At 56.1% G+C, this 16,332-nt stretch overlaps 1 protein-coding gene across 1 annotated transcript in view; it reads left to right on the top strand.

The window, feature by feature from the left end:
* Dtwd2 (DTW domain containing 2) overlaps positions 1-14,760 on the top strand; it is a 136,624-nt gene extending 121,864 nt beyond the window's left edge. Inside the window, exon 7 of the mRNA XM_070031542.1 lies at positions 14,655-14,760. Coding sequence (XP_069887643.1) covers positions 14,655-14,708 — 54 coding nt within the window. The 3' untranslated portion in view covers positions 14,709-14,760. The remainder of the gene's footprint in view (positions 1-14,654) is intronic.
* The last annotated feature ends 1,572 nt before the right edge of the window (positions 14,761-16,332 follow it).

Raw genomic sequence — 16,332 nt, 5'->3', positions numbered from 1 at the left:
CAGGGAACAGGAGAGGGGGCCGGGGGCTGATGGTCAGTCAGGGCAAGCAGGCATGTTGGGGCTGCTCCTCTCACCCCCCACGAGCGGGATTCTGGGCTGGAGGGGGCCCGGTGGGAGGTTTGGACCTCCTGCAGGAGTGCCAAGAGGTGGTGGAGCTTTGCAGAGACCCAGGCTCCCGGGAGGAGGCCAGGGCTGCCCGCTGGGTGGAGAGCCGGGGCCTCCTTCCCCTTCTGCGCATCTGCCAGGCACTGACCCCTGGCGGCTCTCGGCAGAGCCCAGCGGACGGAGCTGCGGGCCCTAGACTCAGCCCCCTACATCTGAGCTCCATAAACACTTCTCAAGAAATGGACTAATTAGCTGTGTCTCAGTTTGCTTTTGAATTCCCCCCAGTGCCATTTTTTTCACTCGATAATGTATGCAGCCATCATAGCTAAAATAGGCATCGCTATTAACGTGTGTCAGATACTTCCCAAATATTACCGTACACGGCCGCCCTGCGAACCGAGTCACCCTTGCGGGCTACGTCACCCTGTCACTAGGCCCTGTCACCGCCCGCGTTCACAGAGAAGGAAGCCGACTCTCGGCACCGTCAGCCCCGTGCAGACTCCAGAAGCCAGCCTCGGCCCTCTGCAGGGACCGCCGAGCGCGGGCCGCAGGCCATGTCCACGCTCTCCCCTGCGTTCCCCGAAACCTACAGACGCACACTCGTCCTGAAAAAAGACCCCGGGTGCCATCGGAAAGGACTCAGGGCGGGCATTTCAGAGCAGGCTGGAGTCAGCGCTGGCCCGCACACAGGGCGGGCGGGCGGGCGGCTGGCTGTCATTAAAGAAGGAAGTGTTCTTCCTGGGGTCATCCTGGAATCCCAGTGGGCCTCGGAGCCAGAGGCAGGGCCCTGAGCGGCCTTCGCCCTCCGCCCCGGGGCAGGTACGCCCCGCCCGCACACAGGCTGCCCAGCCCAGCTCTCCGAGGCCGGGCCGTGGGGTTCCAGGCCCAGAATAACACTCCGACTCACCTTTAATGAAGCATCCGGTGCAGAAGAGGAATCAGCGTCCTTCCTCGAGGGGGAAGTGTGGGGAAACAGCTGTAAGTTTTCAGAATAGCCCATTATTAACAATCCGCACCAGGATCAATGGGTACCTGCGGCCCAGCCGGCCTTTAAACACGCTGGACAATAGCTGAAGTCATTACCTGGGATAAATCATGGCCATTGTAAAACGCGATCAATGTTGTATTACAGCGCATGGAGATGTCCTTCCTACATTTCTCCCTTCTATCCCGACCCCCCTTCCCCCCGCCAGAAGTCTGGAAGAATGCCCCGCAGCCCACCCCCCCACATCGGCTGGAGAGGTGGACTTGCAGCCACCCGAATGCAGCAAGGCGGGGCCCATCGCAAAAAGGTTTCCCGTTTTAATACCCCTTAATGACCAGTAATGAATTCTTCATATTTAATCTGCGGTGTTCTCGGGAAGACAATCTAGATGGTTTAAAAAAAAAAAAGTCCCTCATTAATGAACAGCGAGTGGCAGGGCCCAACAACACAGCTGTATTTTTGCAGGCGCGATTACACATTGTCTGCCTCGGTAATTGCGTGGTTAATAGGAGCGTTGGGCACCGAGTCGAGCAGCGCTGCTGCCGCTGATGGATGAGGGTACTGAGAACGCATCGGGGTCACGGGGCTCGATTCTCAAAGGCAGCCCTTGGAACGGAAGGCCCACAGACCCACGCGGTATTCAATTTGCACGGACCATTACCAGGTTTGTGCGTGGCATCTGGGAGCCTAGCAGTTGAGACTCTTTTGAAAATCTGGCCCATTATGACAGAAAGCATCTGTGATTAACAGTAAGTGATCTCTCTCTCTCTCTCTCTCTGTCTCTGCCCGGCCTGGGTGAAAGGTGCAAAGTGCTCCCTGTGAGGTTTGACGGAGCTCCAAGCCCCTCTGCCGAGAAGCCCCGTAGCCTGAAGTGAAGGGGAAGCTCAGCCCTGGTCGAAGGCCCTCACGAGGGCCCACGACCTAACGCAGTAGAGTATCACGTGCAGACGAACCAGTGCAGTATCACACGCAGACACCATCGCCGCCCGGGGGACCCTGCTCCCCTTCCTCTAACCTACCTGATGCTCAGCTTCACGACGTGCAGAGTTAAGCAGTGTGGTCTTTACCGCTCTCGATAATTAGGAGATAAAATGAGCTAGTGCAGCAATTAGGGGCCAGTGAATTTGGTTGTACATCTCGGGCTTCCTTTGACTACTCTGACCTTCCAAGTTCCTTTTTTGTCTGAGTTCCTATTCTGCTTACAGTATGTCATTCATAATGCTTGAGAGAGAATGGTTTTGCCTTGTCTCCTTGCTGTGCTACACACATGCCCGTGAAGAAGAGAGGCTAAATGGTAAATAAATATTGCATGGGAAGCTAGATGTTCAGAGCTCGTGGGAAGGGTAGCTACTGTATTTTTCAGGGATGACCAGCAAGACACCACCCACATTCTTCTACAGGGGGGCTTTGCCACCGTCTCCATCAAGAGGAGAAGTGGGATTGTGCTTCTTTGTACCCACTCAGGCTGTAGTTACTTCCACGTGCCTCCAAAGAATAAGTCACGAAATCCTGTCTGGCCAGGCGTCATTATAACACACTGGAGTGCACAGGTCAGTTCACAGAACTCAAACCCACGTGGGCCCTGCTCTTCCCCACGGGCTCTCCAGCCGAGATGTGAGTGAGCAATCGCTGAAAATTACTTATGAATAATGAATGTCGTAAAGGTGTTGTACAGAGGGGTTATAGTCACAGAGGTCAGGTAATGAGTACATTTCTTGGTGAACCGCGTCACCCCTTCCCTCCCCCACAGGCTGTGTAGTTCATTTTCTGCATAGTGTCCAGAGAGTATCACCGCTGCCTTTGTTCACCCTTTGTCCCATCATTTCCATGTTCCCCCTTACGCTCCCCCAAAACAGATAAACAAGACAGAAGATACAGAAATAAAAAAGTGACAAAGGAGAAAGAGAAGGCACAAAAACCCCCAAATGCAAACAAAAAGCAAGATAACAGCAGACTTCTTGTTTCCATTTCTTGGAGTTCATTTCCATGAACATCTAACATGATGGCACGCCTGTAGCTATTGAGCCCTTGTGATCCTCTCCTGAGAATATCCTCCGTTGGTCCTGCTGTGTGAATGTCTAGAGTGCTGTTTAATTTGTCATGTCCAAGTGTAACTTTTTGTCTCTTTTCATCCATTGTGTTTACCTGTAGATTTGTAGGCACATTCTAATGACTACAAATGAGAGGAAGCCTGCAGCCTTGGGTCTGGCTTACTTCGCTTAATATAGCGGATAGTAAGTGGATTTCCCAGCCTCTGCTCTTCTAGCCTTGCCTGTTTGAATCTCTTCACAGAAATTCTAGACATGATAAAACACGAAAGATCTGCTTCATCATTTCCTGACCCTGACCCCTGACCCTCAGGACGCAGAAGCACGGTACACGTGGCAGTGCATGTCACCACGGTTAGGGTAGCTAGTTGTACCGCGAAGATAACCAGAACAAGGCATCACGGCTTGACTACCAACACACACACAGTCAAATCCAAATTGCATGGACGCAGGTGGCTTAGAGATCGGTGTAGACGAGGGCTGTGTGTCAGGGTCATCTTACCCGTGGGGCAAAGCCCCTCCTCTACCCGACGCCTCCCAGATCCTCCCAGATCCCGACAGCGGACCGACCCACGCATGTGCGCACGTCTGCACCACGCGTGGCCCCCGTGCTGCCCCGGGAGCGCGGGACGCAGTCTGCTCCCACAGCGCGCCACGCCACGGGGAAGCGAGCGGCGGTGCACTTGAGGCTCTGAGAGCTCCCACCACGATGAGGAGAGGGAAGTGGGAAGGAAGCCAGCCAGACACTTCTGCTGAGACGGAGCCTTGCAGGGGGGGAGCTGGGAGGGGCGCAGCGGGGTGGCCTGCGGGGGGGGGGGCGCTGGCGGGAGGAGAAGGGCTTTATCCCAGGGACAGAGAACACGCTGCTGCGCAGCTGCAGCTGAACTCCCTTCCTCTCGGGCTACGTTGAGACGTGTGTGTGTGTGGGGGGGAGCATATGGAGCAGAGGGAGCCAGCGTGGGAGGAAGGGGGGCAGGAGCCCAGCGTGCGGGTCCCCTGCAGAGAAACGGGGACAGTTGGGCCTAAGTGTCCAAAAAAAAAAAAAAATCAAGAAAATTGAAGACAGTGGGAGATGATGAGGGAAATAAAACACAAAGCCAAACAACGCATTCAAACAGCACATTAGGGATGCAAGTTAAAGCAGGAAGGAGTGTGAATCAGCCGGGGCACTGCGTGGGAACACGGCGAGTGGATTGGGTGAAGGGAACTGGCTTGGGTGAGAAGGTACGCGGCGGTGCGTGCTTTTATTTGAGGTCTCCCGCCCAGGTGGGTGAAGGCAGAAGGGCAGTTTAACACGTTACTTATTTTTTTGATCGCAAGAGAAATTGTACATATATAAGCCCCCAAACATGAATGGATTGGGAATTGAAGTCTCCTTGGATTCCTAGGAGGAAGGAAGATCAACAAGGAGTAAGGACCGAGCTTGCACGGGAGAAAGGAAAATTCAGCGGGAGGAGCTGCCGTGTCTTAGCCGTTCCTGTGTTTGAAACCCGGGAAGACCAGGGATGCCCGGCGACCGTTTGTCTGTTCACAGCGTGGGGGTCTCAGCTCATCCACACATCCATTCTGGGCTTTGAGTTTTCACTTGCTAGTGCTTTGAGTCGGACTTCTCCCCGCTGAAGAAGATGGTGGCAGTGGTGATGACGTGTTTCTAAGTACTTCATATATGTTAATGAATTTAACTTTTGATAATTCAAAAGTTAAGTTGCTTTAATTTTTTTTTTAATTGCTCATGGGGCCTGAACTCTGGGCCTGGGCGCTGTCCCTCAGCTCTTCAGCTCAAGGCAAGCGCTCTACCACTTGAGCCACAGCACCACTTCCAGCTTTTTCTGCTTGTGTGGTGCTGAGGAATCGAACCCAGGGCCTCATGCATGCAAGGCAAGCAAGGCAAGCGCTCTACCACTGAGCCACCTTCCCAGCCCCTTTTCGTTGTTGTTTTATGAGCATGATGAAGGGCTCTTTCTCTCCTCCTCGCATCCACCTCCACCCATTTCTGTCTGTGCAGTGGGAAGGGCTGGAACGCAAACCTCAACTCGACCAGGAGTAGGAAGCAGCCCTGGGGAAGGTCTGGGTCGTCCTTAGGCCCTGGGGCTGATACGCCGGGGAGAGTCCCACCGCCCACTGTATTTGCTTGTTAGCGATTGCTACTGTGAACAGAATGGTCATTATTTTTGACTGTCGGAGACCAGACCGTTATAAGGCTAATCTCCTAAGAGCGGAGATTTATTCTTTCTTGACTGGCACAAAGGAAACTTAAAAACAAAAATCTTGCTAAGAGCGTTTTCTGACAAACAAAAGGGCCTTGTCTCAGATGCCTACTGAGAGGGAGATGAATCAGGGAACGGGAGAGAAAGTCTGTCCTGCGGTTCCACCGAGGACTACAGAGATTCAGAGCAACTTAATTATTGAGGCGGCCAGGGGCCTCTGGTGCTTGTGGGGCGGGAGCTGGGTGCTCGGCGGGTCCCCCTCCGTGAGGCCGAGGCCCCTGGCCATAGCCTGCTTTATTAGGCCTTGGCCAACGGCATCTCATTCTCACATTTAAAATTAATGTTGGCAGATGGGCGTTTTGAGTCAGGATTTGGCGATCCAGCCGGCTTTTCTGCAGCGCGCAGACACCACACCTCCAAGACCCAGCCTGGAGCTCCACTGCGCGCGCTTCATTTTCAGACTGTGTCTGGTGGACATGATGATTTCATGAAGCCAAAGTGGCACTCTTTCTAATTAACACTAATTTAAAAAGCAACTACGAAGTCATGTTATGCAGCTCCTTATACACAAAGAAACGTGCCGAGGAAGCCAGCAGCCTGCGCGGCGGTCTTTGATTTGGTACGGCACGAATCTTTTATGTGTGTAAAGAATGACCAAACACGTGGACATTTAGGAAATGAATCATTGCACAGTGAAGATGGAAACCTCGGGACCCAGTATGGACACAGTTACCTTTTGATGAAATTTTATCAACCCACACAACCCCAACCAGACTCAAACCCTTTGATGGGTCAGACGTTACTAACAAAAGTTACATAATCCTGAAGTTATGTAAAGTGTCCCTGATCCACTCACCTTTCCTTTCCCTTACTTTCCCCCCCTCCTTCCCTCCTTTCCTTCCTTTTCTCCCTGTTGTTGTTATTATTATTGCCAGTCCTGGGCCTTGAGCTCAGGGCCTGGATGCTGTCCCTGAGCTGCTTTTGCTCAAGGCTAACACTCTACCACTTGAGCCACAGCACCACTTAGAGCTTTTTCTGTGTGTGTGGTACTGAGGAATCGAACCCAGGGCTTCATGCGTGCTAGGCAAGTGCTCTACCACTGAGCCACAGTCTCTACCCTTCCGGTACCTACTACAGGCCTAACTCTAGGCAAACACTGCCACGGAACTCTATCCACAGCTGTGTGCCTGAAAATTTCTAAGAGCTGGAGAAATAATAGAAAACGTACTTATGAAATCTCTCTCTCTCTGCCTTCACAGTGCTACACTTGAGTGGATGGGAAGAGAAAATCGCACGGATAACTTCAGATAATAATAAAACGCTACAAAGAAAACAAAAAGTAGCAATTGAGGAAGAAACGGAGCCGGGCGGGCGGCAAGGTGCGATTTCTCAGGGCGCGAGGGTGACATTCTGCGGGTGCTCTGGGCACGCATCGTCTCTACTGTGTGGCTGCCCGGGAGATGGTGAGGGCTCAGACCACCCTCAGGAGATGGAGAGCTTACGATCTCAATCAGACTGGGAACTCGCTCTCATAAAGAATCTGCACTCCAGTTCAGAGAGTGTGGAGGAAGACGTCCAGGTGCCGTGTTGGTGGCCTCCTTCCGTTTCCACATCCCTTTCGGAGCGAGGTGTGTGGCTTGGTGGCTGAGCTGGAGCTCTGGGCCCGGCTGGGAGCTCCGGCGCATGGGGTTCGGTGTCTGGGTGGCTTGCGGCGCGTAGGGTTCGGCGTCCGGGTGGCTTGCGGCGCGTGGTGCTGCGTTCCTGCCCGCTCAGCTCTCCGCCCTCCCCTTACCTCCCCGGGAGGCGCTCCACGCGCCTTCTCGCAGCGGCAGCTTGGCTTACGGGAGAGGACCAAGAGCAAATAAGGACAGTAGTCACTTACACGCTCTTGAAGCGCCTCAGGGGCTCACGGGCCTGGTGACCAAAGCCAGAGTCTGGTCAGGTTTCCTGGGCGGAGGGTACGGTCGGAAGGAGAGATGAGGATCTGGGACCGTCGGAGCGCCGTTCAGGCCTGGAGTTCCAGAGCGACTGCCCGCACCGCTCACAGGGTGAAGATGTATTGGGAGAAACAACTGGTCTAGGTGACAGCAGCTGGCCGGGGCGTGGCGTGGCGTGGCGGAGACGGGGCCTGGCCGTGCCAGGGCGTGGGGCCTGCACGGGGGGTGGGGTGGAGGACGTGGCGTGGCGGGGAGGGGCTGTGGCGTGGCGGAGACGGGGCCTGGCCATGCCAGGGTGTGGGGCCTGCACGGGGGGGTGGAGGATGTGGCATGGGGAGGAGGGGCTGTGGCGTGGCGGAGACGGGGCCTGGCCATGCCAGGGCGTGGGGCCTGCATGGAGGGGGGTGGAGGACGTGGCGTGGCGGGGAGTGGTGTGGCGTGGCGGAGACGGGGCCTGGCCATGCCAGGGCGTGGGGCCTGCACGGGGGGTGGGGTGGAGGACGTGGCATGGCGGGGAGGGGCTGTGGCGTGGCGGAGACGGGGCCTGGCCATGCCAGGGCGTGGGGCCTGCACGGGGGGTGGGGTGGAGGACGTGGCATGGCGGGGAGGGGCTGTGGCGTGGCGGAGACGGGGCCTGGCCATGCCAGGGCGTGGGGCCTGCACGGGGGGGTGGGGTGGAGGACGTGGCGTGGCGGGGAGGGGCTGTGGCGGGCAGGTGCGCAGTCAGGATGGGCAGGTGAGGTTCCGGAAGGACTTGCCAGACAGGGCTGAAGTAGGCCGGGCCTGTGCTCTGCGCAGCAGCGGGAACATGTGGCCCGAGGCCTGCTGGGGTGGGGGGCGTGTTTGAAGTCCACGGAGGAAGGCTTCCGTCCGCCACGTTGGAGCACCGACTGGGAACTTCCCCGGGTTTGCCCTCAGCTCCCGACCCGCGCCTCACGTCTGTGGGGACCCTCGGGAAGGCTGGCAGCGGCCGGCCCACACTGCGGCCCTGATGCGGGTTTCACCAGCCACGGCGGAGGGTCCCATCCGCCCGGCTCTGTTCCGGCCATTGTCGCAGGACCTGGCAATCAGGACGGAGCCAAGCGCTGTAAAGCTTAACTTAGGTTTTCCCCCTTTTTAAATTTTTAAGTAAAAAAGGTCTTTTAAAGACTGGCAAAGTGGGACGCATTTTGAGTTACTGTCCTTGAATTCCTGGGACCGCCCCTGCAAGCGTCCTGAATGGTTTCGGGGGGCACGGAGCTCGGCTCGGAAGGGTCTGCAGGCTTGGGGGGGGCACGTGGTGTGCGGAGGACTTGTTAGCTGTGCAGTGGAAGGCGCGAGGTCGCATCGTCCACGGTTACCGAGCAGCAGCGCCTGCCCCGCCAGCCAGCCGCCCGGCGCCTGCCCCAGTTTTTCCGCTCTCCAGGGAGAGCCACGGTGCTGTAGGTAAAGTAGAAATCATTAAATACAGATACGATTTTTTTTTTCCCCCAAGTCTTAGACCAGCCCAATCCATCCTCGTCTCTTTTGTCCTTGTGAGGAAATCCTGCCACTTGGCGTGAGCCGGGTCTCTGAGAAACGGCGGCATCAAGAAGGGGAAAAAAAATGAGCATAGCACAAACCAAACCTGGAGTGGGCAATCGGCAGCCTCCGATTTCCTGTCTGCGGGGTCCTGTGAGGAGCCGTCAGATGGCCCATGTTCACCAAGGACGGTCTCGGGGCCTGAGGCACGGGAGGCCTGTGCGTGGAACTCACAGGCTCTGGGTCCCGGGCGGCTGTAGCTGCTCCAGAACGAGCCCTGCTCCCCGCGGGATGGGAGCGCTGTCCTGGCGGTGCGGACGCACCCTAGGCGGATTCCTCAGGACCGCATCCACGCGGCCTGAAGAACACGACCTCATCACGATTCATGTCCTTCCTGGCGACCTCCGTGGGGTGTGGCGGGAGCCAGCAGCTCACCCACAGAGCGCGTGGTAGTGAGCAGTGGGCGCGTCCCCAGCCGGGCCGCGGCTTCCCCTCTGTCCGGGGTGTAGAGGACGCTCAAGGCTAGGGAAGGTGGGCTGGCCTCTGAATCCCCATGCCAGAGCAACCTCGCAGGCAGATCCTGCCACCTAGCTCACGGGATTGTTCTGACATGGTTATCCCAGAGAAGAATAGGGTAATGTTTATCTCTCAAGCTGTGCGTGTGCGGATGAGCGAGCAAGCGAGCCAGAGGTGGAGTTTCCTGGAGCTTCTGGTAGTCAGGCCCCATCCCCCCCCACCCCCCGTCCTGTGGTGTCTTCACCTGACTCACTATTCGCCCCCAGCACCCTCTAGACTCGCCCTGTCCCCGGCGTCATTTGCTTGAGTAGCAGGCTGGGCAAGAAGCTCTCACAAAGGCACTGGTAAACTCCTTCCGTTTCTCCGCCGCCCCATTTTGAGTGAGCCAGACCCAGAGAAACACAGGTGGCGTGCTTTCTCTCGTTTGCGGTAGACAGAATATGGCGATGCATCTACAAGTGGACACACCGGACGGCAAAAAAGATACCGGGGGCAAGATAAATTACGCAGCTCTCTAGGCATTCACCGGAGAGAGACCAAAGGAGGGTGTTCCTGGGAGAGGACCACACGGGCTCAATTCCCGTGTGCATCTGCCCACATAAAAGATTATTATTGAAGTGAACTACAAAAAAAAACAAAAAGGGAACAAGAGGTGTTTTTCCTTCGTCGTTTTCTTTTTGTCTTGCTGTTCATTCATCTGTCTCTGTTGAGAGCGAACTACACAACCTGTGGGAAAAACTGGGAGAGCGCGCCAGGGAAGGGGTGACCCTGTCCAGAAGACACTGTACTCTTGACCTGTTTCTGTCACTGTCACCCCCCGAGCTGGAAGGATGCAGGCGGGAAGGTGTGGCATCCGAGGGACAGGCGTCTGCAGAATGACTGGGGGCCGGGCAGCAGGAGACGGGGTGGCCTCTCCGGGAGCCGGGCCCGGTCCTGGCGTTCATCCCCATGAGGAGAACCCAGAGAGCGCGTCAGCGGCGGACCCTGGCTCCCCGGCTCTTATCGCTAGATTTGTATTTCAGTATTGGTAATTCTCTTTATCAAATCCCCACCGTGTTCAGTGTGCTGAGAAAACTGCCATTTGTGCATTTATCCCTTTCTCTAAGCCTCTCCTAGAACAGATTTTTTTTTTTAATGCCTAAACCGAATTGCACATTGCTCCACTTATCTCCACAGAAGTAGAAAGGCATCGGTTGCTTTGGTTTTTCCTGACAGCTCAAACCTCGCGGCAGATCTGAAGCACAATGAATTCTGTTCTCCTGATAGCAGCCAGCCCGCCAACCACCTCGTCCCTCAGCCGCCGGTGCCGGAGCGATCAGCACCAAGGCCTGGGTTTGTGATCAGCGTCAGACTTGGATGCCTGTCCATCTGGACGGCGTTCACGTCCTCTCACTGGAGTGGGCGGTCGGATGGGAGCCGTTCCTTCAAAGGCCACCAAGAGCTACTAATACAGGTGCAGTCACGGAGCTACCAGATGTGTTGGGAAAGCTAGCAACTTCTGCTGGCGTGGCAGAAGCGGAGAGGACTTAGGAGCCGGGCGGTGGACCGAGTCACCCACCTGAGCTCCTGATGGTCCAGAGTCCGTCCGCGTGTGCAGAGAACATCCTGTGCGTTCACCCCCGAAGGTGCTGGGGGGCGGGGGGAGACGGGGGGGGGGTGTTAAACCTCTGACGGAGGGCCCGGCAGGGCAGAGCGGGTAGGTAGGAGTCTGTTTTTATAAGTCCCTTTAAAGCACCTAATTCCAAATCAACCCTGTGTGTTCTCCAATTAGGAAAGCAAACTTGATCACTTGGGAACTTGCCAATAGCCCCGGTGCCCCGCCTTGGTTTCCCCAGCAACCTCCCGGGCCACGCAGCTTCTTTCCCGAGATCCTAAACCCTCTTGTGTCTCCGTCTTCAGAGCCACAGGTCATCTCCCCTCCCGTTTCCTGCAAAGGGGGTGGTGCTCAGAACTAAGCAGGCTGGGAGACTCTTCTAGATGAACAGGCCTTGTGGGGAAGGCCTGGCTGGGCCCCAGGAGGAGGCCGGCCGGACTGATGGGCTGCAAGTGGTTTCATAGCAAGCCAGAAGCCTTGGCCTGGTCCAAAACGCCAACATGAGCGTGACAGGAAGGTAAAGTAATGACACGCCATTTCAGAAGATGGTAGAACCAGCGGTGGGCAAGGTGAGGACAGGGCCTTGAAGGCCAGCGCAGTGGGGCGTGGGGTGAGAGCGCCCCTGGGAATCACACGGTGGGACCACACCCCACGATGAGCTCCCTGGGGGGTCACGGTAGGCTGACTCCTCTGCATGGACCGAATGGCTGGTGCTGGCTGCTCTGTCTCCCCGAGCGTGTTCTGGAACTCAGGGCGGGGACCCCAAGTGCAGACGCCATCTCATTTTCTTCCTGCCTGACATGAAAACACCACGCCTTTGGTGCCGTCACACACTGGAATTAAATGCCAGCGCATGCTTTAATCAAGGGAGGTATCGAACAATCCGAACGAACAGAGGACTTCGCAAACAAACCCAGAGTCTAAGCACGACAGGAAATTAATGTTTAGACAAAGAACGCTCGAACATCTTAACGTGACAGAGACTCAGGTTGAGAATGGGACTGTTTTCTCAAACCCCTCTGGGGATATAAAGCCAAACCGAGTCAGAATGAGAATATGACATTAAAAATGAGTTGATTAGAATAGAAGCCAGACTCTCTGTGTGGAGAGTGGGAGTCGGAGGGTCAGCAGTAGTGACCGAGCGAGGAACGGCCTTGTCCACAGGGGAAAACGGCAGCGAGTTGGAGAAAGACGTAGAGTCTGGCTGGGAAGGGCCCCGGGGAAGCGTCCCCTGACACCGACTCGCCGGGAGTGAGTGCGTGCTGGCTTTTGGTAGACATGGGCTGTGTGTGGAGCCGGGCCGGGACCCAGCGCCCACCTCTCTGTGCTCCACCGGTGGCTGCTCCCGGTTCTCACGCGTCTGTCTGCCTGCTCTGTCCGTGTCTGGCCGCAGCAGCTCGAAACCGGGCCGGCGCTTCCCTTTCTCTCGCTCTTTTTTAAGAACCGCAGTGCCAGCTCCAGCTCGCGTTATTAGCCAGGGCGTGGCTGCACGCTCACACCTTGCTAAAAGAGTCCTGAAAAATGTCGCCTTTCAGCTGGTGGCTGTGATCCTTTGAACAAAGCCAGGGTTTTGTCACGGAGGAAGGAAGAAACAATAGACCTTACATGGTAACCCGTAATCTCTGGGGGGCAAAAAGCCTGAAAGCTCACCCTCTCCTCTTCAGAGGAGCTAAGCTGTGGGAGGCTTTGTCGTCTTAGGGGGAATACGGCTCTTATTTTCAAAGACAGAGTCTTAGCCAGTGTACTTTCCTGGCTCTAACGACGTAGGTTTTAAAAGCATGATCTCGGAGAGAGATTGCAGACTTGGTTGGAAGGAGGTGAAAGCAGGATTTGGAAATCTGGGGTGTGAACTGTGCAGTCATTGTCAAACAGTTTAGAAAGGTATAAGGACGGGCAGGAGGTGCTGGAAGCCAATCCTGAGCTCCGTGGATTGTCTGGTCTGCCACACCACCAGGTTGAGAGAAGAGGTGTTTATAACAGGACTGAGCTCAGCTCCCAGTCCTTGTTTGCTAGGCAGGTGCTCTACCATTTTAGCCCCCTTTGGACACGGTTATTTTCAAGGTGGGGTCTCACTTTACGGCCAGACTGACCGAGGCTTCTATCCTCTTATTGATAGGCCCATGTCACTGCATTGACATTGTGTGTGTGTGTGTGTGTGTGTGTGTGTGTGTGTGTGTGAGAGAGAGAGAGAGAGAGAGAGAGAGAGAGAGAGAGAGAGAGAGCACTTTGAACTGCAATCCTCAAGTCTTTTCTAACAGCAAGGCATCCTTGGTAAAGGCAGAGATTCATACGTCCACAGAGCATCACCCTGGAGGCCCCCAGTGGGGTCTGTCCAGTGGACCACTCGTTTGCAGCTCTGAGTTTAATTCCACACCTTCGTCTGGCGAAGACTGAGAGGCAGCTAGTGACTTGCTCAGGGCCAAGGGTGTGGCCATCCGTGAGCGGGCTGGGAGGGGAAACCCCATCTGCAGTTCACGGTGTGTGCCGAGATGACGGACACGTCAGCACGAACCCCCTCATACAGCAGAGCGAGAGATGAAGAACCCCACTCTGCTCCACACACCTCCGCAGTGGAGCAAGGAGAACAGTTCACTGGCCGGGCGCCGGTGGCTCATGCCCGTCATCCCAGCTGCTCAGGAGGCTGAGATCTGAGGATCACGGTTCAAAGCCAGCCCGGGCAGGAAACTCCATGAGACTCTGATCTCTAATAAATCACTAGAAAACAGGAAGTGGTGCTGTGGCTCAAGTGGTAGAGCGCTCGCCTTGAGCTGAAGAGCTGAGGGACAGCGCCCAGGCCCAGAGTTCAAGCCCCACGACCAATGACAGCAAAAAGAGAGCACAGTTTGCTGGCGTGTGGGAGGAGGGGTCTGACGTCGGCACGGGCCTAGCGCCGGCTCCGGGTCCTATAGTATCTCTATGACTCTAATTGAATTGTTAAAATCACAGGAGCTAATGAGCAAAATCATGGGACAGGGGAAAAAAAAGCAGAAGAGCCATTATCAACCCTTGGGGAATCCCCATATTTAACAATCGAAGTTAGATAATTAATTAACAAAGAGTATCCAAGGAGAAGTCAGAGAGAGCCAAGGTTGCTCTGTGAATCTCTTGCCTTTACCTTTGCCCTAATTATGGCTTGAGGCCGTCAGTGTGTTAATTTGAGGGCCATTTTCAGTCCGTTAATAAATTTCTTTCCAATTACATGGCTGCTTTAAACGTATAGCTCCACGAGGAAGTGTGGTCTTAAGAGACCTTTCCTCTTCCTGTAGTAGAAATTAGATAGGTTGATTAATTCGCTTTAAAGTTCCGAGACTGCGCAGTTGTGTCTTAGGACTGTCACACCATCAGTGGTTGACTGTCTCCAGAATAAGCAGTTGTGGTCGTCCAAGAACACGTTTGTTAGGAGCGACAGCCCCTGCAGATCCAGGGTTTGGTTTTCACGTTTCTCTGAGGGGCACAAACATCTGCTAGGCTGTCCCAACATCGCGCGTCCCAGAGGACGGGTGCTGGGCCATCCCGTCACCTTAGAGACACGATGCCGGGCTGTCCCACAGTGCACGTCTCAGAGCGGAAGACCCAGCACGTGTTCCAGGCCAGCGAGGCCGGGGGAAGGTCACATCGTCCCCTTGTGTGCAGTTGGATTCATCTCACACGATCCCAGCTTAGCCCTGCAAGTGTAATGTGCTCACTAAAAAGAGAACCGAAATGTCTGTCTCTCACCCGACGTCTTGACCACACCCTGCAACATTTTTCTTTTCCTTTTAGCTCCTGTGCTCTTCAGCAAGGCGTCGGCACGGATGCTTTTCTGCCATGGGCTGATGTTGCTGTGAACACAGAGTTGCAGAATTCCACACCCCGGAACGGCAGGCCCAGCAGGGCAGGTCCAGCGCCGCCTTCTCCCCGTCCCCACGGGGTCTCGGTAAGCAAAGCACGCGGCCTGCTTTCCTTGGCTCCCCCCTGCTGCTTTCCGCCCGTTTCCGTTAGTGGCATTTGGACCGGCAGTGTACTCACACTGATGCTCTTCAGCCGTCCGTGGAGGTTCATCCGAGTAGACAGAATACGGTGTGGGGGCTGGAGGACGGAAAGGTGGAACCTGACCACGGGGCCGGGGGTTTTCACCTAACGGGCAGATGTCCTGAGGAGCCGGGGCGCGGCTGGCAACAGAAAGCGCGCTCAAGTGCTCGGAGTGGGCAGGGGAAGGAGATGAGGAGAAGGATCCCAGGCTCTCGCTTTGACGGTGATAACAACTATGCGTGTTCCCTCCCCAGAAGAAACGTCCATAAGATCACACCCGTCTTTGGGTTTGCTGCGAGTACCCGAGCCTGTCTTCGCGGGCTGCTCCTCTAGACTGCCTGGGGCCCTGGGCGCCGGGTGAGCGGTCCCGCTGCAGCCCTGCCTTTGCCGGCCCCGCAGCCCGCGGCCCCCAGCCTTGTTCACGGGAGGCGTGGGCGGTCTCAGCCCCGGTGTCTGGCTCTGGCGTCCGTCTGTCAGGCGTGGATGGGCAAGCACGGGCAGTGGTCGCAGGCTGTCCTGCGAACTCTGTCCGGAGCCGAGCCCAGCTCGGAGCCAAGGCTGCTCTTTCTAGAATGTTCAGGCTTCTGAGCCAGGTTGTGGAGAAAGCTGTTGGTAGGGTTATCACCGTGAGGCGGCTGCTTCTGAGCCGTGACGCGACTCGGACACCGGCCACGCAGGTGCTGGGGCTGGCGCTGGTTCCGCCCGGTCCAGTGGCAAGCCCGGGTGAGCCTGGGTGGGCGGGTTTCCCACGGCCGGCGCTGGCCCCGGCCCCTGGCGCTGGTCCGGCCGGCTTCCTCGGGGGAGGCCTGCCCTTACGTTACGGGTTACGGGGGCACTCAGAAGGGCTGCCGGCCGGGCACGGGTGTGGCCGGGTCCAGAGTGGGGCAGGGGAGGTCAGGGCTGTCCGCGTTATTCAGGAATAACACCGGCGGCCGTGTGACCCGGGGGCAGACGCCGTGTGTTCCGCAGACGGTTCGCAGGGCTCTTCCGGGGCTGCGTGTGCCACCAGAGACCAGCGCTTTATAATGACTCTGTTCAGTCCTCCATCCAAGCCACCGCGCAACTCTGACAGATTCTAGCATCTTCCTGGAAACAAGAGCCTCCTTTACTGTAAATAACTCCATAAAGCACCTGCCATAAGTTAGAATCAGAACGATCTTTCTGTCACGATTCCATTTTTAATCCAACTCACGCATCTCAAACTCCAGAGGAGTCGATGAAATACGATTGGAAATAACGCCGAATCGTCAGGCGCAGGGTGCAGGCGACGGGAAAAACGTCTCAGCCATTTTTCTTGCTGCCATTCGGAGGTACAGAAGTAGATTCATCACCACCCCGGACACGCAATCTGGAAATGCCAGTACGCCCGTCAGCCCCGGGCTTGTCACAGTCCACGCGTCCCCTTCCCCACGCGCGTCTCCCGTCCTCC

This window comes from Dipodomys merriami, unplaced genomic scaffold (assembly GCF_024711535.1).
Source record: "Dipodomys merriami isolate MVZ:Mamm:240054 unplaced genomic scaffold, mDipMer1.0.p SCAF_201, whole genome shotgun sequence".
Classification (NCBI taxonomy): Eukaryota; Metazoa; Chordata; class Mammalia; order Rodentia; family Heteromyidae; genus Dipodomys; species Dipodomys merriami.
The sequence above is the reverse complement of the archived record's forward strand: the minus strand, read 5'-3'. Positions and strand labels throughout refer to the sequence as shown.